At 45.3% G+C, this 27,787-nt stretch overlaps 1 protein-coding gene across 6 annotated transcripts in view; it reads left to right on the top strand.

The window, feature by feature from the left end:
* Window positions 1-27,787, top strand: part of KIAA0586 (KIAA0586 ortholog) — a 622,715-nt gene that overhangs the window by 423,083 nt on the left and 171,845 nt on the right. For all 6 annotated transcript variants that reach the window (XR_014968769.1, XM_085626122.1, XM_085626120.1 and 3 more), the window contains exon 26: window positions 14,579-14,716. Coding sequence is in view for 5 of the 6 variants with exons in the window: in XM_085626122.1 (XP_085482248.1) it covers window positions 14,579-14,716 (138 nt within the window). In the remaining variant the exon portion in view is untranslated. The remainder of the gene's footprint in view (window positions 1-14,578; window positions 14,717-27,787) is intronic.

Genomic DNA, 27,787 nt, shown 5'->3' with positions numbered 1-27,787 from the left:
CGGAGAGAAACTCCGCCCTGGCAAGGGCACCGTGAAGACGCCGCAAGTTAAGAGCGGTGTTGCGGTGCGGGATAAAGCCGCATTGGTCCGGATGAATAAGGTCGCACACGACACTCAACAATCGATTGGCCAGGACTTTCGCCAGGATTTTGGGCTCCGCGTTGAGCAGTGAAATGGGCCGGTAAGAAGTACAGCGGTCTCGCGGCTTGCCCTCCTTGGGGATAACGACTATAGTGGCCAAGCGCTGGTCGGCCGGAAGGGAACCCGCCGCGAGAGAGTCGCGGAACATGCGGCTGAGGAAGGGCGCAAGCTTATCAGGACGCAATTTGTATAGTTCAATGGGCAGACCGTTAGGACCCATAGCCTTGCCCGAGCGAAGGGAACGGATCGCGGTCGCTATTTCATCCGACGACAAGGGAGCGTCCAGCCGCTCCCGGTCCTCAACGGACAGGCCGGGCAGAGCAATATCTCTCAGTAGGAGGCGAGAGTCATCCTCATCCCTGTCAGTCACCGGGGAGTACACCGCCCGGAGGTGGTCAGCGAAACATTCCACAATCTCATCCGGCTCAGTCACACACACACCGTCAGCAGCACGCAACTCGGGGACCACACGATTCACTCTCTCCTTTTTGTCCAGCCACGCGATCAACTTTCCCGCCTTGTCCCCCGCGTCATACAATCGGCCCTGCTGCTCCCTATACATAGTTTTGGCCGCGTCAGTGACCAGGGACCTATATTCGAACTGTTTCAGGCTAAGGGCATGTAGCCCGTCCGGAGTAACATTCGCCTCCAGGGCCGACTCCAACCCCGAGATGTCAGTCTCCAGCTTCACCACCGCCTCGCTCCTAACCTTCTTGGCCACCACTATCTGGGCGAGGGCGTGTCCGCGTATCACAGTTTTAAAGGCTTCCCAAAGGGACAACGCAGACGACACCGACCCCTCGTTTTCACTGAAGTATTGGTCCATGGACCTAACCAGGCTGTCACGAGTCGCAGGGTCCCGCAGGTACCAAGGGTTAATAGGAGCTACCCGCCCTGCAGACCGCGACCCGGTGTCAAAGAGAAGCCACAGCGGAGAATGGTCGGAGATACCACGCGCCAAGTGTCTGACCTCTCGAATCCGACCAGTCTGCGCCGCGGGCATAAGGAAGTAGTCCAGCCTAGAGAGACTCCCATGCGCCCCCGAATGAAAGGTAAACTGACACTGGGTCGGATGCATTAGTCTCCAACTATCCACCAAGCCGAAGGTCTCCAACATCCCACCCAGCCATGACTGGGCAGCGGGGAGGGTCCTCGGTGGGTGACGATCCAGTTCACCCGAAACCACAGAGTTAAAGTCCCCGCCCATGAGCAGGAGGCCGCCCGGAAGGTCAAGCAGCATTCGACCCAAGTCAGTAAAGGTGGAGTTCTGGAGACCCGGGGGGACGTAGACTGAAACCAGGGTAAGGGGCTGCCCCTCCCACCTCCCAATCAAACACACATAGCGCCCTCTGTCATCCGAGACTATCCTCGTGATCTCCACCGGAAGGGAGGTTCGCAGGAGAATGCCCACCCCCCTGGAGCCCGTTGTGAAACCAGAATGGGCTACGAGGCGGTATCCCCCCCTGTTCATCGCATGGCAGACATTGCCGACCAAGTGCGTCTCCTGGAGAAACACCACATCAGGAGTCACACGACGCAAATATTGCAGTACAACACCCCGCTTAATACGATCCCCCAACCCATTGACGTTCCATGACATAAGCCTCAACCCGTCTCCCCCCATCCCCTCCAATAGATCAAGAGGCCCCCAGCCCGCAGCACGGTTCCCAAATATGGACAAAAATCAATACCTCGCCCTGTAAACAAAAAACACACAACAAAACAACCCCCCTTCCCCCCCAACCCCACCCCAAGTCCAACTCCCCCCACCCTGCACCCCTGCGGGCCAATGACCCCCCCCAACTTGCAGTGTGCCTGTCGCCCCCCTAACCCCATTCTACAAAAAGACCCCGGAGGAGGAAAGGGACCCGAACCCGCCCGCGCCCCTCACGGGTCCTGGTAAGACACAGTATGCAAAAGAAGTAAGGCCCAACTGTACAGTGCAAAACCGCAAAAGCAAGGACCAAATGTCAGTCTAAGGGGACCCGTCACCTGCGGTGCCCCCAGAGGGCCCGGGCCGGCCACCCCCGTCCGGCAGCGAGTCCAGCCAGTCACTTGCGGCCACAGGAGAGTCAAAAAAGGCTGTCCGCTCTCCATGCTCCACTCGGAGTTTCGCCGGGTAGATCATCGAATACTTCAGGCCCCGCTCGCGGAGACGGCGCTTCACCCCTTGGAATCCCATCCGCTGTTTCTGGACCAGTTGCGTGAAGTCCGGATAAAAATTGATGGTCGAGTTCTCGTAGCGGACCGGGCCACGGGTCCGTGAAGCCTGCAGAATAGCGTCGCGGTCCCTGTAGTGGAACAGTTTAGCCACGATAGGCCTCGGGGGGGCCCCCGGCCGCGGCCGGCCGCCCGGAACTCGATGGGCCCGCTCCACGGCGAAGAATTTACTTAGGCCAGCCGGGGACAGCTGTTGCAGGATAAGTTCCTCGACCACGAGGTCCACCGGGCGGCTGTCTGAGGACTCCGGTACACCAATGATGCGGATGTTGTTGCGTCGGGCCCGTCCCTCGAAGTCCTCAAGCCGCCGGGCCATATGGTCGTTGACCACTCTAATGTCCCCAAGCGCGGCCCGCAGATCCGACACCTCCGCACCCAGGGTGGAGGTCCGTGTATCAAGGGCCTGGACCTTCTCGTTGGTTTTGGAGAGGTCGGCCCGAATCAGGGTGACATCGATTGCGACAGTGTCGATCTTACGGGCCAGGGCCTCATATTGCGTCGCGATGGTTTCCCTGATGCCCTCGATGGCGCCCATAATGTCCTGCAGGGAAAGTTCCGCAGAGACGGTCGTGCCTCCCCCCGCAGCATCCGGGGAGAGGCCAGTAGCGCCAGGGGGCCCCCTGCCCTGGGTGTAGCGGTCCATGTTGTTGCTCTGGACCGCTCCCCCGCGCAGAGAAGCCTTGGTCTTGCGCCCCTCCGGACCCCCTTTGCCCGCCATGCGAGCGCAGTCTCTCAATGGGACCTCCGATCAAAAGGTGTGCGGGCGCCAGCCAAAGGACCACAAACTGCCGATGTGGGGGTCGGAGGCGTCAGGCCCACCAGTAGCAGATGGAAGCAAGCCTCGGGCAGAGGCCCAGGAGGCACCTCGCCACCTTGAGCACGCACGCCAGCCGATCTCCTGAAGGCCAAAATCGAAACCGAAAGCGCTGACTCGGCAACTGGCACCGCGCTGAGGCCGCTGTTGTTCAATTGCAGCCCGGCCCCACGGGTCACCTTCACCCCGGCCACCTCCGCCGGGTGGGTCCCAAAAGTTCCGACGACGACAACTCAGGATTCCCAGGTCCAATTAGAGTTTTAAAAAGAGATATATGATCAGCTGGTCTTCATCTCCCAGATTCCATAAACCAAATCAGGATAATCTCAGGATATATTCCGAGGAGCAGAAAGGGTCCGGGGAGCCCTGTGCTCACGCGACCATCTTAGATGCGCGCTAGGCTCCTCCCCTACTGCTATTTTGTTGATGATAAGGATTACCTCTTCATCGACGCTCCCATTTACGAAGATACTTCCGTCTGCGACACTCCCATTGATGGCGCCTCCCTTGTAGGCGATGAGACCGAAGCCACCACTCTTGCTGACGCTATCTTTGTCTACAACCTCTATGATGCTGAAAGAAATAATTGTATTTAAACAGTGAGAATGCCAAAAAATACGCATGCCGGCTCGCACATTACCAAGTAAGGTGCCTTCACTGCTGCCCTCCCATCTCTTAGAGGATGAAGACTCCAAGGATGACATCCTCTTTGGTGCAGCACGTAGCCCCTCAGAGCTTTGTCAAGTGCCAAGAAGAAGACTCTGATGTAAATGTAAATGTTGTAGACTTGTAAAGCGCACAGCTGCCCCAGCAACGGGGCGTCCCGGCGCTGTAGACCGCTGGGGAACCCATCCTGGCTATCCCTGTGAGATGGTCCCTTTCTGGGTATCTCCAAGGTGAAACCAGGCATCCCTGGCGTCTGTGGGGGGCCGTTGTAGAGATGAGGCAAGCTTAATGCCCAGAGTTGCCGAGTGTGTCCCTGGTTAGAGTAGGTACCGAGGCGAGAATTATTGAGTCCGTTTTGACCCTGGTCCACGACCCTGCCGCGTCGGGAATTGAACCCTGGTCGATTCTCTGCTTATGGGTCTGCCGCCTCTAACCAGTGAGCCACACCTCTCCACAGATGAGGATGGCTACTGCAAACAATCATTTTTATGCCCCCCAGGAGCACTATCAACATCCTCCACAATATCCAGAAGACATGGTATGTCAGACTAAACTAAACGATTTCCTCCAATGTCCCCTTCTGCTCAGTATATTCCATTTGCTGCAGCTTCAGTGCCTATGCAGCCCCAGCTCCTCCACCTCTGCAACCACTGCCTTCACTTCCATCAGTGGTCTGTTCTCCTCAAGTGGCTCAACTACACGATCTTGCCTCATCTGAGGAGGAAAGAGAGGAAGGTGAACTCCGCAAGCACCATGATGAGTAGGTTGACTACATATTGCCAACACAGGCACCTCCATCGTCATTCCCAGTGGATTCTCCTCCAGAGGACATAGGAATTTTTCACAACCTCTTAGAAAGAGCAGCGACACGTTTTGAGTTACCTATGCCCGCAAAACAAAATTACAGTTTCCTTTACGATTTCAAGGAACCTTTTCAAAAGACTGTCAGGGCCATACCCCTTATTGATTATATTTGGGATAAGGGCTTAAAGTCTCAGTTTTGCCACGTCTCGATAAAACATACAAGGCCCCGGAGGACTCACTGGACTGCATGATGGGACACCCCAAACCCGACTCAGTCATTTCCCAAGCGGCAAAAGAAGATCTACAAACTCCTCCAGACAAAGAGGGTAGGCACCTTGATTACATCGGTAAGCGCTTTTCAGCCATGTCAGCACTTAAGGTGAGAGCAGCAAATTGCCTGGCACTACTTGGACGATACGATTGCCAATTGTGGTCCAATATTGCCCTGTATCTGGACAAGCTGCTGAATGACATCAAGGGTGAATCAAAAACACTTATTGCTAGAAGGTTGAGGGCACATCATCCGAAATAATTCATTGTGCCATAGAGATTGCCACCACTGGATTCAGGCAGCTAGCTGGGGCAGTTGTATTACGCTGTCAAAAATGGCTTAAAGCTACCACCTTCAGTTCCAGACCAAAATACCAGATCTACCTTTTGATGGAGAAGCTTTGTTTGGAAAACACATCCATGATGCTCTCAAGGTAATAAAGACTGATATGGACACAGCCAAGTCACTGGGGACCTTGCAATACAAAAAGCTGACCGTGTGTTGTGCTCGCTGGAAGGCAACAACCATCTTATAAAGGGGGATACCAATAGTACTGTTATCCTACAAATTCCTCCACTAACCAAAAATGTTGGTCCTAATACCAGAAACAACAATCCCCATAACCTATAGCAGACCTGCTCCAAGCGGAAAAACCGGACGGCAAGGTAAGGATACCAACCGCCGACAATGACTTCTTCCAGGCACCGGCTACTCCCCTCCTTTTTCCACCCACAGTAAAGTAGAATTACATATCACCTGCAACATTGGAAACAGATAACCGACAAATAGGTTTTAGATCTTGTTCGATTGGGACACACATTGGAATACATGCAGACACCTCACCCAGCCCCACTTCAACCATCCATCTAAATCATCTACACCTTCTCAAGTGGGAGGTCAAAATCATTCTCAAGAAGGGTGCTTTAGGGAGAGTTCCTCTAACACAGGGGAAAAGGTTTCAACTCTGGTCTCTTCTTAATTAAGTCAAAGCTGTGGAGACCAATTCTAGATTTAAGAAACCTCAACAAATACCGCAAGAAGCAGTAATTCTGCATAGGTACATTACAAGATATATTGAACTCCTCAACAAAGAAGACTATACGCTATCCCTGGACCTTCAAGATGCATATTTACATATCTCAATCCATCTAAAGCACAGGAAATTTCACCTGTGCACAGTAGCCACCAGACGCTATCAGTTTTGGGTGCTACCTTTCGGTCTCCAATCCGCCCCCGCGTTTTTACAAAGTGTTTAGCATCTCTAATAGCCTTCCTCAGACAACAGATACATCAGGTCTTACCATATCTTGACGACTGGTTGGTCAAGGCACTTTCCAACCAGGCTGCTCGGACGTCCATCATGGCCTGCATACACCTGTTCAGTGAGCTAGGTCTCATTCTGAATCCAGACCAATCAGTCCTTCAGCTGCCACAACGGATAGCGTTCCTAGGAGCCATGCTGAACACAACGCTAAACAGAGCATACCCCACAACAGAGAGACAACGAAAACGAATGTCTTTAGCACGGGTAGTACAAAAAAGAAAGTCACTTTCCGTTCGCCTCTACAAATCTCCATCCATCTAATCCCATACTGTCATCTAACAATGTGCCCACTTCAAGACACACTTGACATTCAGTGGGCACAAGCTACAGTAACCTTCAAAACCATACAGGTCACTCCGCCGATGATCAAGTCTCTTAAGTGGTGTGCACAACCTGTAAATCTGTCAGTCAGCCTGCCGTTCTTAACTCAAGCTTCACCTTTAGTCATTACAATGGACACTTCCCTGGAAGTGTGGGAGCTTATCTCCAGGGCAGCGGCAAATGGCCACCTTCCCATTGTGCTCTCCACATCAATCTGCTCGAGCTAAGGGCTTTGCATTTGGCTTTCTAAGTTTTCCTTTCCTGGATAAGAAGTCTTCAGTGCTCATTTGGACAGACAATACAACCACGATGCACTATATCAACAAGCAAGATGGCGCAAGATCTCACCTGCTGTCCAAGGAAGCTCAACAAATCTGGAAATGATCCATCCATCACAAAATACATCTATCTGCAGAACATGTACATGGGAACCAGAAAGCCATAGCAGACTGAAAACATTTTGCCACAAGTGGAAACTGGACCAACAAACGCTGTATCTGATCTTCCTCCAGTGAGGCAAACCAAATCTGGATCTCTTTGCGACTCCCCACAACATAAAATGCCAGTTCTTTGCAAGCTTGCATCCTCAACTTGGGTCGTGGAGGAATGCATTTTAGATTGCATGGTCTGGAATCTTTGCCAACACCTCCCCCCCCCCCCCCCCCCCCCACCCTCTCCTCCCAAAAATCCTCAGGAAGATGAAGGCCAAACCCTGCAAGATGATACTCATAGCTCCAGTCTGGCCACACCAGCATTGGTTCATGGAGTTTCTCATCCTTTCACAGGAGCTACACATTTTACTCAACCTGATCCCATCTCTGCTGACGATGAGCCAGGGACAAATACTACATCCAGACCCCAAGTCTCTAAGGTTATCAGCCTGGCTCCTTCGTTCCACGAATTTGGACATCTAAACATTCTATTGGGTTGCAGGGACATACTAGCAAGAGCAGACAGTACTAACAAAACATATCGCTTAAAGTGGAAAAGGTTTTGCATGTGGTGCCAGAGAGGTAATGTACATCCCATCTCCTCTTCACCTGAAGAGGTTTTAGCTTACCTTCTACACCTTGCTCAATGAGGCTTAGCTCACGCCTCCATTAAAGTATATCTAGCAGCCAATTCTCGCTTTAAGAAATAACCCAAAACACCATCACTATGGTCTGCGAGAATCTAAGCAGTTTATCAAAGGATTATTCAGAACATTTCCACCGGTGAGGCTCCGCTTTGGCAGCTCAACACTGTACCTTCACAGTTAATGAGAAATCCATTTGAGCCTATCCATCAAGCGGATTTCAAATTTCTCTCCTGGAAATTAGCTCTCCTTCTGGCACTAACATCGGCAAGGAGGGTTAGTGAAATTCAGTCTTTCACCGTCCAGAAGCCCCCTTCCTCCAGTTTAAAGACAGCAGGGTTATTCTACGCACAAACCCTAAGTTTATTCCTAAAGTCCCATCAGACTTTCATCTTAATGAGCCTGTGATCCTTAAGTCATTGTTTCCAATCCCTCAGACATCAGCTGGATGAGCACTACATGCTCTGTATATCAAAAGGTGCTTAAAGTTCTATTTGGACGGAACTAAGGGGGTCATTATAATGGCGGAAGGACCGCCACCCACCGCCGGGCCGGCAGTGGCGGTCCTTCCGCCATCACATAGCGATTTACCCACTGCCAAATTAGGATGGCGTAGGTACCGCGGCGGACGCAAAATCCGTCCACCGCTTCTCCGCCAAAGGCAATCGCACCGATTGCCTAGCGGACGGAGCAGGGCCACTAATATGGTGGCGGTGCCTAGCAGGCACCGTCCACCACATTAGGATGTGGGTCCAAAAAGGTCTTTCCATGGCTGCAATGCCGCCATGGAAAGGAGGGTGGGGATTGGGTTTGGGGGCCCGTTGCGGGCCCCATTTGTGTGGGGGAGTGTCGCTGCACTGGGGGTACCCATGGTACCCCCCTCCTTTCCATGCCCCAAGTGGCAGGCACCGCATGGTGGCTGCCACGTAGTGCAGGGAAATGCTGTGCACGCACTTTTGCCATTGCGTGTGGTGCTGCAGCCAGCAGCACCGCCCAAAATGTTTAAAGCCCAGGAAGCATCCTAATTGCAGTGGTGGAACTGCCGCATGTCTGGCGGGTGGACCCAGTCTGCCCGCCATCGTAATCACCCCCTAAGAGTTTTCGCAGATCCAACCAACTCTTTGTAGCCTACAGCGCACAAAGAAAGGGTTTCTCTCTAGCAACACAGAACATCTCTAGATGGATATCCAACACCATTCTATACTGTCATGTGAAGGCTGGTCGGTCTTTGAACACAAAGGTGCATGCTCACTAGCCATATCCGCTTCCATGGCATTGTTTGTTGGTGTGTCATTACCAGTTATTTGCAGAGCCGCAACCTGTAAGAGTGCACACACCTTCATGCAGCATTACTGCCTGGATTCAGAAGTCCACAAAGATGTGGCAGTGGGACAAGCGTTTTTGCGACATTTTTCTCTCTAAAGTGAGCCATTCCTTTCTTCCCACCATCCGCTTGATTCTTGCACACAGTTTGCTTACTGTTTATATGTGTATATGTATTCTCTATTATGCTAGACCATATGTTGCTGTTACAGACAAATGTGCTTTTTACTGCTCTCTCCTCTGATTCAAGCATGTGAATCTATGAAAGTTCCAATACTGGAATAAGAAAATAAGTTACTTTCTTGTAACTGTAGTTTTCCTGTATTGGAATTTTTCATAGATTCACGTGGCCCATGCACCTCCCTTGGGAAGCTCACCTTTACGGCACTATGTATATGCTCTAGTGCTTAGAAAATCTGAGGGACTGGAGCTTCTCTCAAGAAGGTTCTACAGGGTGGTGTGACATGATTGGTTGACTCTTAAGTTGAGTTTTTTTTTAAAACAAAATGAATAGGCTATGTTACTAAACGAAAAGGCCTAAAGTCTCTGTGGTCCGTCTATTACAAACTTGTGAATCTATGAAATATTCCAATACTGGATAACTACAGTTACAGGTAAGTAGCATATTTTCTTTCAGGTGGTCTTCATCTTTTTTGCTAGGCTGATGCTCAAATAAATTATCTTTGATTATGTTAATTTTGAATAATATTTTCCTAGTTGCTGATACATTTTGCAAGAAGATGTGAGCAAGTTTGACTTATTCTCTCCCAACAACCCTGTCAACAAACTTTCATGAGGTGCAGGTGGTATTGAAGGTGGTTCTTAAGTCTCCTCTAATTGGATGCCAAGTATCCAATCTGTTTATCTCGGTCTTGTCTGTCATCATACCAATCTGTCTCTCTTGGTCTTGTCTCAGTCACCATACCAGTAACCTGGCGAGCAGTCTGTGATGTGAGGTTTGACATGCCTGACCAGGCTTCTGTTCACCATCTTCTGAGATGAAGAGCTCTTTTGTTTTTATGGGTCACGTTGCTATTCATTGTGGCCCAGATTGAGTGAAAGTACAAAAATAAACCTCTAACATCAAAATGTAATCCCACTCAAAATATGTTATTAGCCACAGAAAAGGTTCCCAGTTATTTATCTAGATGGAAACCAAATATTCTGAAGCTAACTTGAAGATATTCAACTATGGCACAACATGACAGATCTCCCACTGGCTAGTGGGGCGCGATTTGGTAGAGTCAAAGTTTAATAAGCAGCAGCACAAATTAAACTGATAGAATAAAAGTCAGGCTTCAATATAAGGGGCACAAAACAGCATGATCTTACAATGTCTAGAAACACAGAAGTGTTTGGAATGCACTTGATTTTCATACCTTCCTTTGCTTTATTTAAGCAGGAAACCAAAATTAAATCCATGTATCTGGATATAGTATTAAAAGGTTACATCCCAAGTGAACTATAGATATCAATGTACTGTAGGCCTAGCAGAAATTGAAAAAAGAACATGAGTCACATTCACAGAAAACCTTCAGTGCATTCGTGGACTATCATGAAAACTCAAAATGATTGAGATCTGCTCGCTCCCAGGTCCTCTCTCCTTGAGTAGGAAACCAAATTGAGGCAAGTATCACCTGGTCTTTTTTTGCCAGCCAGCTGCACAAATGTCTTGTAGAGTCCATGGATCAGTTACCTTATCAAAGATTTGCATGTAATAGTGGAGGATGCTGGAGCATGGCAGCAAAACTACTAGCATTGTGTCACCAAGCAGGCTGAGCTCCTATTGGCCAGCCTCCAGTCTCGTCAAAACCAAGGCATGTATCAGAAGCACATGGTAATATGAACTATCTTCCAGCAGTCCTTTGGAAATAATCATGATCAGAGATGTAAACGCAGTACCTGTAACTTCACAGGAATGCGGGACCCTTCAGCAGGATCTGCACCCCTTGGCCTTCTGGGACCCCTGAGTTTTTGGAATCTCAAATGCATCAAAGTATGAGAACCTGAGTGACAACAGGAGCAAACCTTTTCGCGGGTTGTTTCTTGGTGCGGACACCTTGTGCGAAAAAGTATTTTTCCGTCTCTTGCACAAAGCATTGTATATGTCCTGCTCTGTTGATGTATACACATTTTTTCCAGTGCATTTAATATAACATTTGTATTTTGTATTCATCAATATGTATGTTTCTAACTTTTTATATTTATACATATCCTATTCTATAACGTATTTTGTTTCGTCCATGTGTGAATTTGAAATTGAACATCTCTTGTTTTCCCTGAGTGTGGATTACATCAAGGACTGACTACCCTGCTGTGGCCTTTGTTCTATACTTTGATACTTCTGCCTGGACTACACATGCTCCTTGGTATCCATACTCTGCAGCACTTTGACTTGACTTAGACCATGATCTACGCTTGAAGAAACCGTATAACAGGCAAACATTCCAAAAAAAGAAAAAGGGAAGATTTGAAGGAGCTGCCGGAAACGCAGTCATCCAAGGAGGTTCAAAACCTACCAAGATGTGCTTCCCTTACAAAGGAAATGTTGATCTTATAATATAGCCAGAAGAAGTAGCTGCGTTGGCAACCAAACGTGGATACAGAGCCTTTGAGTGATGGGTAGTTCTTGCTTACACTGCATTATTAATATGGATAGTATTACCACAGTTTAGGGTATATTCCACGTTCGGGGTGGTCATGGTTCCATATATTCTACCCCACTACAGTGTCCACTTTATCTCGGACAGCAACTTTAACAACAGTTTGTGTTTTGTTTTTTTTAAAGCTCAACTTCTCCCTACTTGGGATGGTAATGTCCCCTGCATGATAAACTGCATTGTACCATTGCCCTGGGTGTCTGACTACTTGTAAACTGGAATTCTGACTTTTTGTTTGGCCTTAGCATCACACTAATCTACAGTGTTCGCAGAGGGCTGGGCATGTTAAGGTAATGTATGGCGCAGAACCCGTTCTGTGACCTGGAGAGGCACATCGAGTATCCTTTAACAGTGGGCATAGGACTACTTTTGATGCCCAGGATGAGACACGCAAAGCAATCGTGGCAGCATACCATGTTTTTTTTTAAGGCAGCATACCATGTTTTTTTAAATTTTGGGTGTGACCAGACCTTTTTCTCTGTGTCAGAGAATCCCCCCAGAATCATGCGCAGACATAACCTGTTCATGTTGAGTGTGTTAGCAGTGATTGTGAAGCACATTTATGCTAGTAAGACTCTGTTATTGTAGGAGTTTGAGGGCTAGGGCTCATGCGATCTATTTTGGATTACTCTGGTTTAGCATGACACCAGTGCTTAATTTGAGCTTGTGGTTTCCGGTGCTCTGCACCGGCACTTAATTGACATCACCGGTGCTTGAAAGTCTGCCACAAGGTGGCGCTATCTGGCTAATTTAGAGATGACCACAACAGTTAGTCATTCATTAATAATGACTATTACTTGCTGCCAAAGCCATTCTTTATCTTTGGGGGCCCAAAATGGTCCGAATTGTCACGCTTGTAGGCGTGATACTATCATTGGCGGTGCTGGGAGGGGCAGTGTGTAGTGCAAGATGCAGTGGCCTCCTGGCACTGATTGTTCTACAAATTAAGAACTGTATGGCCCCAGATGGTGGATGAGTACAGCTTCTCCACACAGTGGAAGTGTACTCCCTGCATTACTGTGGTTGAAAGGTGGGGACCCACACCCTGAAATTACAGAGCATGAGACCAGGCTTCCCTTAGAAAATCAATGAAGGCCTTGTTTACAAAAGGCTGCTGATCAATTTCTCCCGAGCACTGCCATTTTATAGATGCTAGAGGTGGACTGCAATTTCTGTTGTTAAAGGTGAGGACGTTTCTAGACAGTGACTCCTGTTTTGTATGTTGCCGATTACTGCTTCAGGAAGGCTGATGACAGCCAGTTGCTGAGATCTTACACTTCATTGTGCCCTTGTTTTGGATGCTCTTGTTTGGAGCCAAGCCATTTCTATCTTCTGTGAGAGCCATCACTTTGCATGAAGGCTGTCTCTGAGGAACAGCTACAAAATGGCAGTTGAAGGAGAGCAACCCAAATCGATTCTGAACCCTTAGTGAATCCACACATGCCTGTCCACAGTAGGATCCAAACGTCCTCACTTTGTTCCATTTTCAAGTTCCTTGTGACCAAGGAAGGGCGTGCTTCACAGAGTACTTGAAGAGCTGCTGTCTGACCAGGGCTCAGTCTCCCAGAGGTGAGGGGACATCTGCATTGTTTGCTGAAGGAGCTGAGGGTCTGTCTAAAGTGCCTAGAAACCTTCCTGCTGAGAGAGGGAAGAAATGTACTTGGCCCTAAGAGGAGAGTCTATCCTGGAGGAGATGCCCAGCATGGAGGAGCACACAGAGTCTGTTAATTACCGCAAAGAGTGAAACCATAGGCGACCCATGGTAAGAGGGCATTCCGCAGTTGCATGGAGCAGTTTTCGAGTGCGAAAAACAAGCATCATTGTTTGAACTGGCAATTTGCTTTGACCCTTAGAGACAGTGCTGTTGCTGCTGATGCCTGGAAGAGGAACCTCATTGCCACCAAATCAGAAAAGCCGCAAATCTGCCCAGAGGCCACAACCGCCGTACATGAGCATGTCTGCATCTGGTTAAGGAGTCTGCCTCTGGCGACGAATCGTGCCACTGCACAGGTCTGCCATGCTCACTTTATCAAGCGGCCCCTGTTTCTGCTGCCCGCAGAAGAGAAGCCGCTGCTGCTAGGGCAGTTATGCAGACTGCAGCTGTAGAACTGCAAAGCCAGCCATCAGGTGACAGTGAAGCTTAGCCTGCGACCAGAATGAGAGACTAGAGTGCGCAAATGAGTTTGCCATGTGAACTTCAGACTTTTTGCCAAGAAAAATCAAGAAATGTAAAGACATTGAAGTGGGTTATGCAATGGATCAGTGGGATATTTGAAGTAGTTTGCACCTGTACCTGATCATTGCTGATGCCCACAGTACACTGGCGACTGTAGTCAAGATCCTATGGTGGGGAGAGAGATTATCAAAAGAGGGGTCTAGCGCCTTACAGAAGATTGTAAATGAGATAACTATGTACTTGCGCTCTAATTGAATTGTAGTAGTTAGTTTTGTAATGAGATTAAAGTGCTTTCTTTTAATTAAAAGATGAGCACTGGCCTGGACAATATGCTATTGTGTTTGTTAGTTGGCGGTTGAGTTCTGAGCTCTTGTCCCCCACACTTTCTACCAGAGAAGCATTGAACTACTTGCCATTGCTATCCTGAAAGTCAAGTGTGGAATGGTTGTACTTTGCCCAATTTGAAGGACAGACATCAGTGGCAAACGACCTCACACATTGCTGTTGGGGCCAGAAGCCTCTGTTTCTCACCACAATTGTCTAGATCTCACCGCAATTCGGCAGAGGTCATAGCATTCTTTTTTTTCTTGATATTCTTGAACATTATATTGATGTTTGATGACTTTGCGATGATCCTTTGATAGAAAAAAATTGAAATGTAGATAAAGCTTGGTTTGTGGATTTGTTGCTATATTCAAGATTTTTTTTAAACTAAGGGCTCTCACATCATACTTGCATTTTCTCTTATTCACAAGATACTAATAATAAACTTTGCTTCTGCAGGACTATGACCCTCCCAGTGAGGGACAAGTAGTACCCTACCGGCCCCACCAAAAACACCACCGAGATCCAGTTCTTTCACTGCTGGTTAAACTAAACAAAGCCCAAACAACATCAAATCAATTAATCTACACTCCTGAGGTATGACTCATTTTATTTTACATTTTTTGCAAAGCTCACCTGTGATTCTTCAACGACAGAGTACTGTACTGCCTGCTTTCCCACCAGGTCGAGAGGCGACTGCCAAGTAATATAGGTAGCCCCCGTGAGCCTCCTTAGGTGTCACCAAGAACAAGTGGTTATTCTGTTAGCTTATCTGTTGGACTGCACATAAAATATTCAAGTTTCCTTCCAGAGTGGACCCCCGAGCAAGGTCAAGGCACTGCTTCACACTTAGTCGCACACCTAGAAGAGTGGCTGCAAGTGTCACTTCCCTTGTACTGTTGGTCAGTACTTGAAATGGAAAAATAGAAGTGCTCGTTTCTGATATGTGCCGGTACTCTACAATTAAAACTATTAGGTTTCTCTTGAGAAGTGCAGGTACTCTCCCTCTCAAAATTAAAAAGTGCCGGTACTCCGTACCAGACAGTCCCGGCCCATTTAGAGCACTGCTGTTGGTTTTAGCCGGGTCTTGTGGCTTAGTGGGCTGATTCGTCCACTTTAGGGGCCTGTGTGTAACCTCATGGTCACAGGTTCATATCCCGGTGGGCCGAGTCAGCCTTTCATCCTTCGATAAAATGAGTACCATTGAATTGGGAAACAAGAAACATCTGTTACTCGGTGCCACAATACCAAATTCTGGGGGAACGTACGCTTTACAAATACACGTGTTATGATATGTTAGCAGACAAGAGATTTGAAACAAAGTCTCCTTTTAAGCATTACTGAGACCTGACATAGTTACAGGGCCAGTGCCAAATCTTGTGTATTACAGAAATGTTGTTTTATCTCCTGGCCATAGAGGAAAAGTGATAGGTGTGAAAATAATGAAAATATTTGTTGTTCAACACAGCATGAACTGCTGAGGAGTCATGACCCTAAGTAGGTAGAAGAAAAGGACTGTGTGAGGAATCCTGTTATTGGAGCAGATTCTTAAAATAATTCACCCCCTCTAGTGCCAGGTACTTTCTATGGTGTCCAGTACTGTGCTGCCTTGTGAAAATGCAGCAACATGATTGCTCACAGGAGCACCAGTGTGCTTAAGTCCTTTCTATAATGCACGCAAAGTAAGATAATCGGAAATTTTGATTTTTTGCTCAGAATGGTCTTTATAGGAAGCAAAATCAAAAAGAACAAATGATGGATGGAATGCTGAACAATGCAAACATTCACCCCCAGTCACAAAGATCTGGGTTCAATCCATTGTTTTTTTGCTCACCCCGCCACCCCAGTTTATAGGAAGCAGTCCGGTTGGAATTTAAGTATGCTCTGTAGCTGGCTGCCATCCTTTACCAGTTCAAGAGGGGCAATCCCTCGAGGAGTCCGCTTACTCCGTATAATATCCCCCCCCCTCCCATTTAAAAACAGGCACAAACGCTATGGAGTTTTCTTAATCCATTTATTTGCAGAAAGCGTCTGCTATGATGCCTTTTGACCTCTTATCTTAGCCTTAATCATACACTGCGGTGACATATTGCACGCATATTTACAGTGCAGGCATAAATTAATTCCAATAGACATAAAGAATATACTCTTTGCCTGCCAAGTATCATGTAGTTAGACAAGGAAAACACAAATGTTCATGTTAACAATTTAAATCACTGTACACTTTTATGTTTGATGGTATTACATTGTTTGCATTATTGTGTCGTCAGTACTTTGCTGCGCTTTTAACGCTTTTAACTCTCCTCGTTTGGTATATTGTTTAAATTTTATTTTCTGCACTTATTCCCTGATTTTAGCAGGGTCTTGGCCCCCTCCTCTTACCGCACATAATTAGGCTCCCTCACCGCCGTTTTGGCGGGCAAGGATCCAAGGGGTGGCTCATTGTGGGCGCCATTTTGGGTAGGGAATGAGAAGATAGCTTTGGGCGCCATCTTGGAGCGTCCTTGCGCTCGCGCTTTAATTGGCGAGCCTACTTAAAGCTCCCCTCTCCCGCGCAGCGGGACGCGCAGGTGGTGACGCCGTCGCTTAGCCGGAGTCGTGCCAGAGTCCTGCCCGTCTGCGCTCGTCCGCGTCGAGGCAGCGCGAGGCGGGGCAGGCTCTGTACTTCAACACATCGTTGTTTAGCCGCTCCTGGCAGGTATGTTGTCCTACACACGGTCAGAGTTGCTGGCCATAGGGCAAATGTCCAAAGGAGGTGCGTGTAAGCCTGTGGACCCTTTAATCGGCCCATACAGCTGCGCCTGTAAAAGCTGGTCTCTGATGAGCCCTACTAAAATACGCTCCTTGGACGATACCATCCCAGTCACACGATTACATGTTGCATCGCGAGATCTTCGTATCTGGTGCCTTAATGTTAGATCACTTGTAAAGCATCATTTGTCTATTTACGACCTGATAGAGAAAGAGGATCCCGATGTTTTTTTAATGACAGAAACCTGGCTTCAGGACTCCGACTCCGCCATATTGAATCTTGCATTCCCCCAGCACTATACCATCTTCACTTCTAACAGGACCACAAGAGGTGGTGGTATTGCTATGGCAGTCAAGTCCTGTTTTCCGGCGGAATGGAAGCCGTCAGAACTACCCGCATGTGAAAGCGCTATTTTTAAAGTCGCCTTCTCCCATCAATTTACTTTCAGTGGCCTACTTGTATACCGTCCCCCCGGCAATGACTCGGTTTTTAGGTCTGCGCTGGCCGATATGGTCAGTCCTATAGCACTCGGCTGTGCCAATTTTAATATTTTGGGTGACCTCAACATCCATTTTGATAATGGGTCTTCCACTACCGTGAGTTCTTTGTTGGCGGATTTGGAAGCTCTCCAACTGATTCAGCTCGTTACCCTTCCAACCCACTCGGGAGGCCATATTCTTGACCCCTTCTTTTCCACACTAGATGGGTTAAGGCTGTCAGAACCGAGGTTGATGGGGTGGACTGATCACTTGTTAGTAGAAGCTTTCTGTCCGGTCCTTGATAAGCCTTTTATACCCACAGACAGGCCTATTCTTAAAAGGCCTTGGCATAAGCTTACGTTGGAAGAATTCTACGGCATATTAGAGCGAAAACCTCTGAGTACCTTTACTAATGTGGATCAAGGATATCAACAGTTCTGCGCTTGGATCACAGATGCCTTGGATTCTCTTATACCTCTGCGGTGGTCGAAAGGCCGGACAAAAACACCGAGCCCCTGGTATAATGAGTCTCTCGCAGATTTGAAGAAATCCTGCCGAAAAACAGAGAGGGAATGGAGACGTTCCTATGACCCTGCGCTGAAAACTCGGTATTTCACTGAGTTGAAGCTCTATCATAGAGCTATCTGCAGAGCAAGAGCTGCATTTTACGCTCATGAATTTGCTACCAGCCCCAATCCTTCAAAATTGATTTTCAAGGTACTGAAGCACCTTATGAAAAACAGATCCTCATCAGAGGTGATTTGCACAGATTCGCACTGTGATAAATTGGCCTCCTTTTTTGTGGAGAAGGTGGCAAAAATCTATCATGGGTTCGACACACTCCACCAGGATCGACTGGCTTCTACCTCTGTCACGACAGATCTTGAGCCTTTGGCCATTTTACCTGAACTGTCTATTGAGGCCTTTGACAGGTTCAGCCTTAAGGTCAAGTCAGGCTCTCCTATGGACCCGTTAAAGCCAGCCTTCATTAACACACTTTCCCCGCTGTGCCGTGACCCCATATTGAATCTCATCAATATGTCATTGTCTTGTGGAACGGTACCCGCGGCATGGAAACAGGCAGTGGTCACTCCGATATTAAAAAAAACCAACTCTGACCCCCGATTGCCAGAAAACTATCGACCTATCTCCCTGTTGCCTTGGATTGCCAAAGTAACAGAAGCCCATGTCAACTCTGTTCTGTCCGAGCATCTGGTTCGTAACCAGATTCTGGATTCCAGTCAGAACGGCTTCCGGTCAGGACACAGTACCGAGACGGCATTACTTTACATCACGGAACATCTTCGCCAGGTACTTGACTCAGGTCATACTGCAGCGCTTATATTATTAGATCTAAGCGCTGCCTTCGATACTGTGTCCCACCATATACTTATCCAACGCTTACAGGAGGCGGGAGTGACGGATGTCGCTCTCCAGTGGTTTCGGTCTTTTCTGGCAGACCGCTCCTTTAAAGTGGCTATACCACCTGGTCAATCTGCCACCTATCCCTTGGAGCTCGGGGTACCACAGGGATCTTCGTTGAGCCCGACAATGTTCAACCTCTATGTGAAACCGTTGGCTGGTGTCGTCAAACAGTGGGGTCTCACGATGGCCTCATATGCGGACGACACACAGCTAGCGGTGACACTTAGTGAAGACCCTGAGGTGGAGGCCCCCAGATTCCGTGCGGGTCTCTTGGCAGTAGCCGGTTGGCTTCGCACCAACTGCCTTCAGTTGAATGCCACCAAAACGGAGGTGTTGGTTCTAGGTAAGCATGCGGAGTTATGGGGAAATCAGTGGTGGCCACCGGAGCTTGGTGTCACTCCTATTCCAGCCGCTGGACTGAGAAATTTAGGAGTATGGGTAGATTCTGCGCTGACCTTCAGAGATCACACCAAGAAGGTGGCTGCTACGTGCTACGGAATTCTACGTGGTACTAGGCCGGTTTTAAAGTACTTTGATCCCCCTACCAGACAGCTTGTAGTCCAGGCCTCAATACTTTCTCGGCTGGACTACGGCAGCTCATTGCTGTTAGGGGTGAATCAAGCGGAGGCCTCTAGGCTCCAAAGAGTACAAAATGCCGCGGCACGTGCCATTGTGGGCCTTCCCAGACATTGTTCAGTGTCTGGCACCATCACGGCCTTGCACTGGCTCCCGGTCAGACAGCGAATTAAGTTCAAGGCGCTGTGCCTGGCCTTTAAAATTCTGAAATCTTTTTCGCCGCCGGCACTTGTTTCTCTTCTTACACCCTATATGCCTTCGAGATCCTTGAGATCGGAGGGGCTTCATCTGGCCATCTGTCCACGCTTCAAGCTGAGCAGAATGGGTGGCCGCTCCTTTAGGGTGCTAGCGGCAGGCCTATGGAATTCGCTCCCTGTACACATTCGTGCTCTTGAAGATCTACTCACCTTCAGGCAGGCGATTAAAACCTTCCTGTTTCCGGTATCTAGTTAATTTCTTTCCTTTTATTGTGTGTTATGTTATAGCATCTGTCAAAGCGCCAGGACGCCCCTTTGCTGGGGCAGCTGTGCGCTATAAAAATACCAAATAACATAACATAACTTAGTATATCACTTTATGCTTTATCATTCTTTCCGAATTACTCCACCAGTGAGATCAAATTTCATTCACTTAATCTAATAGAAAATTCATAGCATGCGTTTCTACATTTTAAATACTGACGACCACAGTCTGGTTCAGTTTATTATGTGATATGTTCCTCCATTCCGTTTTTGTGATATTTTCCTTCCAGCCTATCAAAGCCGAGCTTAGCGGCCGAAACGAGTCATACAGGACAATTACTGCAAATAAATGGAATATATATATATATATATATATATATATATATATATATATATATATATATGTGTGTGTGTGTGTGTTTATATATATATATATATATGTGTGTGTGTTTATATGTATATGTGTGTGTGTGTTTATATATATATATGTGTGTGTGTTTATATATATGTGTGTGTGTTTATATATATGTGTGTGTTTATATATATATGTGTGTGTGTTTATATATATGTGTGTGTGTTTATATATATGTGTGTGTGTGTATAAATATATGTGTGTAAATATAAATATATGCGTGTGTATATATGTGTGTATATATATGTGTGTGTGTATGTATATATATATATATGTGTGTGTATATGCATGTGTGTGTGTATATATGTGTGTGTGTGTGTATATGTGTGTGTGTATATGCGTGTGTATATGTATGTGTGTGTGTATATTTGCGTGTATATATATATGTATATATATATATGTGTGTGTATATATATATTACCTACTGGCGGTCGCCAGTAGGTAGTTATAGTTAGGACAACGTTTCCATAGGAAAACCTCAACATTCTATTTTGAATAACTTTGGCGCCGGTCGACGAATCCTCGCGAATTTCTCAAAATAGGTGGGGCACTACGCTCCGCTCCTACCCTGAAAGTCTCGGGGGGATTCGTCAAGCGGGGGCTGAGATAAAAGGGGGGTCCCAAAACGCGTTTTTCCCATGCATTTTTCCATAGGACCTTTAGAACGAGCTACAGCCCGAACGGCTGAACAGAATTACTAGAAATTTGGCAGAGAGGTAGTCCCTAGGTCAAGGAAGTGCCTTTTGTAGGTTTGGTGTAAATCTGTTCAGTAGATTCTGAGAAAATAGCCTTTAAATCAATATATATATCTGAGCCCGCTTACGGTACGCTTACCGTACGCTTACCGTACGCTTACCGTAAGCTTACGGTGGCGTGCGCGAGCGCGATTCTGATTGGCTCTTAGATCTTAGTAAACATTCGAATCGGCCGAAACCAGGAAGCGGCGTCCGCCATTTTGTCTCTCGCACTGAGTGTTGTTTATCAAACATGATGGCCAAAAACATGTTACGGGGCTGTTTTGACAACTCCCTCCCACATAGTCATGTTGAGGGAGTCCCCAAACATCCCCCAAGAGCAAAAACGGTTTTATTTTTTTTTCGGCAATTTCGCGGGGTACGCTTACCGTACGCTTACCGTACGCTTACCGTACGCTTACGGTAAAAAAATAAAAATAAAAAAAACACTATCCACACTTACCCCACCCCCTGTGCTTTTGGTGGCCGCAGGCCACCAAATGTGCAGTGCTTATTAATAGAGAAAAAAAACGTAATTTTGGCAACATGAAATTATAAAATCGAAATAAAAAAAACACTATCCACATTGACCTCACCCCCTGTGCTTTTGGTGGCCGAAGGCCACCAAATGTACAGGGCTTATTAAAGTTGATAAAAACCGTGCACGGAACGAACTGCGTTAAGTGGGCGCGCACGCCACAAATGGCGTAAAGTAACTTAGCATTTAAAAAAACCGTACAAATTCACTGAAAAAACCATAGGTTTCACACACGTTATAGTTAGGAAATAGCATTTAAAAAACCTTGCTAATTCACTGAAAAAACCATAGGTTTCACACATGTTATAGTTAGCTGGACATTTTACTGATAAAAAACCAATGAAATTCCCCCGTTATAGTTACTGTAGGCAACTATAACTCACGTGACCGTAATCCTCTGCTGATGACATATGTGTCTTTATGAAAAAAAAATATTTGTAATATATGTATAGCTAAAATTTAATGGAAGAAGATATGGGCAAATAAGTGTCTAAATACAGTATTAGCATCAGCAGAGGATTGCGGTCGCGTGAGTTATAGTTGCCTACAGTAACTATAACGGGGGAATTTCATTGGTTTTTTATCAGTAAAATGTCCAGCTAACTATAACATGTGTGAAACCTATGGTTTTTTCAGTGAATATATATATATATATTACCTACTGGCGGTCGCCAGTAGGTAGTTATAGTTAGGACCACGTTTCCATAGGAAATCCGCAACATTCTATTTTGAATAACTTTGGCGCCAGTTGACGAATCCTCGCGAATTTTTCAAAATAGGTGGGGCGCTACGCTCCGCTCCTACCCTGAAAGTCTCGGGGGGATTCGTCAAGCGGGGGCTGAGATAAAAGGGGGGTCCCAAAACGCGTTTTTCCCATGCATTTTTCCATAGGACCTTTAGACACAGCTACAGCCCGAACGGCTGAACAGAATTACTTGAAATTTGGCAGAGAGGTAGTCCTCAGGTCAAGGAAGTGCCTTTTGTAGGTTTGGTGTAAATCTGTTCAGTAGATTCTGAGAAAATAGCCTTTAAATCAATATATATATCTGAGCCAGCTTACGGTGCGCTTACGGTGCGCTTACCGTACGCGTACGGTGGCGTGCGCGAGCGCGATTCTGATTGGCTGTTAGATCTTAGTAAACATTCGAATCGGTCGAAACCAGGAAGCGGCGGCCGCCATTTCGTGTGTTTCACTCAGAAAAAAAAGAGTGATATCTTGAAAAGGGGGCAAGGGAGAGAGTTACAGACCCCCTAACATTTGTAAGGGGGTCAAAGAAGGACAGAAAAGTACAAAGAAAACATTTATTGATTTTAAAAAAAATCGCGGGGTACGCGTACGGTAAGATCAACGTACGCGTACGGTAGAAAAAAAATAAAATAAAAGAAATGAAATGCAGATTTAAGAGTTTAGATATTAGGGGGCTCTAAAAAGAGCCGTTGTGTTTATGAAGTGATTTTTTAGTGGTACCTACAAGTAAGTACCGATGCAGAGTCTAAGGTTCAAGAGGAAGACTCTGTTCCCTTCATCATTGAAGTGCACACCATCTCCTCTATAAATGTCTTGCATGTCGTAACGCAAGTTGTTGTGGTAAATGGAACCCATACCATAGTCACGGAGGAAAGCAGAAACAGATTTGTTGACGTGCTTTCTTGCTTTGTCAATCTGCGGACAGAAATGATTGGACCAGTTCCATTTTTGCCTTTTGCATATGTTAGAAAACACAAAGGCAGTTTTAGGGAAAAGTGAAAACAGTTGTGCAAAGGTGTCCTTCATAAGCATTTCCAGACCTACCCCAGTCAAAGTGCCTAGGTCATTGCCACCACAGTGCACTATTATGAGGTCAGGGTGTTGGATTTGCATGAAGGATTTCACCAATGGCATCAATTGGTGCCACTTTAACCCTCTCTGACCAATCCATTTAATGTCTACATTTAGCAAAGCAAGGTCTCTCACCATATCTGTTTTCTCTGCATACTTTTCACTCCAGAAGACATAGCTGTGCCCTACAATCCACACTGTGAACATCTTCAAAGGAGAACTGGATGCACTCAGGAGGTGTAATTCAGTAGAAGGGTAAAAAGAAATGAAAGACAGTTTGGAAATGGAGGCATACATATTTTTTTTATAAAAAAAAGAACTGATTGGCTGTTTCATACCATTCTAGAATAAAAACTAGGCTGTATGTGTAAATTAATAGAAGCATGTTTTGTATTGGTACAGAAAAATGTGTTACCAAAGAACAGTACTATGGATTTGCTGTTAGGTTTGAAAAGTCAAGCACTCTTGCTCTGTGGAATTGAAACATTGTTTGGTGAACTTCTGACCTAACTCCACACAGCAGTGTTCCATGAGCTGTTGCTATGGTAACAGGCAGAAGTCAAGTTGGGGGAAGGGTACTAGGCAGAAGTCAAGTTGAGGGAAGGGTACTTTTGGAAAAGGGTTGGTTTTCAACCAATAGAAATGTGTGATTACATTTGAAAAAAAGGGGGAAGCACTGAGATTTGAAATTAACATGTATATGTGTGGAAAAAGAGAGGGAAAGTTTGCCATTATCTGGTTCTGCTGAGAGGAGAGAGGTGTAAAGAACAGAGATCCTGGCTCTGATAATCTGCTGTTTGAGTGCCACATTTCTTTCACAGCTAACTAATTTTAAAGGTGAGTTTAGAGTTTGAGAGGGGATGTATATGGTAAATTAAGAAATGAATAATAGAAATGGAATTCCTTTTGTTGAAGTTGTGTTTATCATTTTCTGTTTTGGGAGAAATTTAAATGTGAGGAACATGTAAAATAATATGGACTATGTTTTCACGATAAATTAAGGTGTACTGGTAAAAATAAGGAATACTTTAAGGGTTTGAGGTTGCACTCAGTAATGCAAATACATACAGCATCAGTAAGGCTGGTTGCCCTTGCTGGAGTGTAGTCAGTCACCCAGGTTACACATGGTGCTGGTCTGAAAAAGCAGTTTGGACATGTGCTTTTTTAAGAATCTGAAAAGTGGATTCAAAATGTGTCAGTCTGTAAAAGTGTTTATCACTTGCCAAAAAAAAAGAGTAGTAAGTGTGCTTTCAAATTGGCAAAGAAATTTCGTTTTGTGACTAATATGAAAACATGACTCTGTGTGCAAAGAGAATTACAGGCAGAGATTTATTGCGTATTGCTCTGGTGATTTCACAGTTGCATTAGATGGAAAGGGGGAGCCATTTTTTGGTGCAGAAGCAGACTCTTAGCACACACCCAGCTGCTTACCCTGTGGAATCATGCACAGTATTCACAAGCGAGTGGGGTTTGAGGTTTCAGTCAGTAATGCAAATACATTCAGCATCACTAAGGCTGGTTGCCCTTGCTGGAGTGTAGTCAGTCACCCAGGTTACACATGGTGCTGGTCTGAAAAAGCAGTTTGGACATGTGCTTTTTTAAGAATCTGAAAAGTGGATTCAAAATGTGTCAGTCTGTAAAAGTGTTTATCACTTGCCAAAAACAAGAGTAGTAAGTGTGCTTTCAAATTGGCAAAGAAATGTAGTTTTGTGACTAATATGAAAACATGTCTCTGTGTGCAAAGAGGAATTACAGGCAGAGATTTATTGCGTATTGCTCTGGTGATTTCACAGTTGCATTAGATGGAAAGGGGGAGCCATTTTTTTGTGCAGAAGCACACTCTTAGCACACACCCAGCTGCTTACCCTGTGGAATCATGCACAGTATTCACAAGCGAGTGGGGTTTGAGGTTTCAGTCAGTAATGCAAATACATTCAGCATCACTAAGGCTGGTTGCCCTTGCTGAAGTGTAGTCAGTCACCCAGGTTACACATGGTGCTGTTCTGAAAAAGCTGTTTGGACATGTGCTTTTATCAGAATCTGAAAAGTGGATTCATAATGTGTCAGTCTGTAAAAGTACTTTTCACTTGCCTAAAAAGTAGTAGAAAGTATGCTTTGCAATTGGCAAAGAAATTTAGTTTTCTGTCTAATTTCAAAGCATGACTTTGTGTGCACACAGGAATTATTTTTAGATATTTAATTTGTGAAGGTGTTATTGTGATTTTCATTTATAGGAAAGGGGTTTATAGTATTTTAAGATTTCTAAAGAACATAAAAAATGTAGTAATATATTTAAATAAAATAAAGGAATTTTTTTTTTGTTTTTTTCAGGTATTGCTGAAGAGCAGTGAACAAAATTTAAGATGCCTACAAAATCCAGAGTAAAGAAAGACCACAAAAAAAACCTATATTTGAAGACAACTGGAGGACCTAAGTTAGTTGGAGATGCTCATGTTGGGAAAAAGAAAAAATCTTCTGGTAAGCAGACAAAAGATTTTTTAAAGAACATATTCAAAAAAAGGAAAAATTTACAAAATGTCTGTACTGGAAAGAATGTTTTCAATAGAAAAGGACAGGAATAAATTGAGAATTTAGTTAATGCAAATATACCTTCTGCAACTAAAAAGATTAACTTAAACAGAAAAACAGCGTTTAAAGAGATACGTAGAAAAATGTTTCAGAGAAGAGTTATGTCCAATTTGATAAAGGATGTGAAGAAATATAAGCAAAAGGCTAAATTTTACAAGAGAAAAAAAGAAATTGAAGCCATTGCAGCAAAGGCATTAGAATTAAAAAGGAAACTATTCATTTTAATTTTGAATAGGATGCGTACATTAGATAAAATGGTTAATGTACTGAAATCACAAAGCAAAAGGAAAAGAGTAGTGAACAGAACAAACTTTTGTAAAGTGTTTTTAGGAAAATGGATGCATTGTTCAAGTAGTGAACCTTTTTTTAATGAAGAGAGCTATTTGCAAAGTAATAGTTTGCTGCATGCAATTGACACCAGAGGTCGTGCTTACGAAGTGAAAAATGGTTGCATAATGGAGAAGGAGATAATGGTTCCAAGAGATGAGGTACAAGTGATGGCGGATGAGGCTATGGGGAGACGTCCTAAAGCCCCAGTGTACACTTGGAATTGTAGTAGTATTTGCACTGTGCGTCAGGAATCTATTGATAAATTTCGTGAGTTTCTAAGAGAATATAGTAAAAAAAGTGTAAAACAGAAGATTAAGGTGCTTCAAAGTCTAGATCCATGCAGAGTGAGAGAGAATACTGGTTTGCAGGGTCATTCTCTGGCTTGTCTATCTAGAAAAGTGTGTAATAGTGTTTTCCATCATTTTAGAATGCTGGCTGTTCATCATACTGAAATGAGAAAGTTTGTGAGACGGTTGTATTTTGCTAAAAGTCCAGCAATAAAGTTAGATGAATTGAATAGGGCTCTGTTCCGTGGATCGGTATCAGATGTAGAGAAGGTTGTTGATGAAATTCAGTTTTGTTACTTTGGTCCTGAACAAAACAGTGCAGAAAAGGACACAGTAAATGAGGAAGAAGTGGAAGAGAATGTAGAACCCTCTGTAAGTAAGACATTTAATGATCACATAACAAAATTTGCAATAATCTCTAATGAAAGACCAAATATTACTTGTATTTGTTGCCGCAGAACTCATTATAGAAAACAAACTAGGAATGTTGATCTCTACAGAAAGAGTGAAAATGAAGATAATTATAAGTGGAAGGATTTTGCCACATATATATTTCTTGAAAATTGTTTTGAATTGGGTGAAGATCAGCGTATTTGTAAATACTGTTACAACAAGTTAGAGGAAAATAGAATGCCGACCAGAGCTGTACATAATAATTTAGAATTGGATGCTATTCCTGCTGAACTTTCTGAATTAAATACATATGAGTCTATACTCATTCAATGTGTTCATCCGTTCCAGACCATAGTACGTATGGAGCCCAAAACTGGTAAATTACCTCCTTCAGATTTACTGAGAGGTTTAAAAGGTAGAGTGGTGTATTTGCCCTTGGATTTGAAAAAAAATATGGAAACTATTGATGCGGATACTTTGGAAACTGAACCATTAATTATTCTGGTTAATGGTGTACCTACAAAGAATAAGAAGATTTGGCAGGAGCTGGTAGATGTACGGAAAGTACAAAGAGCAAATTTGTATTTGAAAAGGAATAACAAATGGTATGAATCAATTTATATAGAAGAAGAAGAAGATTTACAAGAAGACACAGAAACACCAACTGGACAAATTGAAAAAGTGGACAAGTCAAAGGAAGAAGAAATTTATGAACATTTTAGCATACATCCTCTTCATTCAAAAGAAGTTATGGGAGACAATATTGATCTGTTTCAGATGAAGAAAGCAAAAGGAACTCCCGTGAGTGTATGGGAGGAGAGCTTGGAAGCTCGATGTTTTCCCCAGCTGTTTCCTAAAGGAAAAGGAGGACGA

Source organism: Triturus cristatus, chromosome 9 (genome assembly GCF_964204655.1).
Source record: "Triturus cristatus chromosome 9, aTriCri1.1, whole genome shotgun sequence".
NCBI lineage: Eukaryota > Metazoa > Chordata > Amphibia > Caudata > Salamandridae > Triturus > Triturus cristatus.
This window is presented reverse-complemented; position numbering and strand designations above follow the sequence as displayed.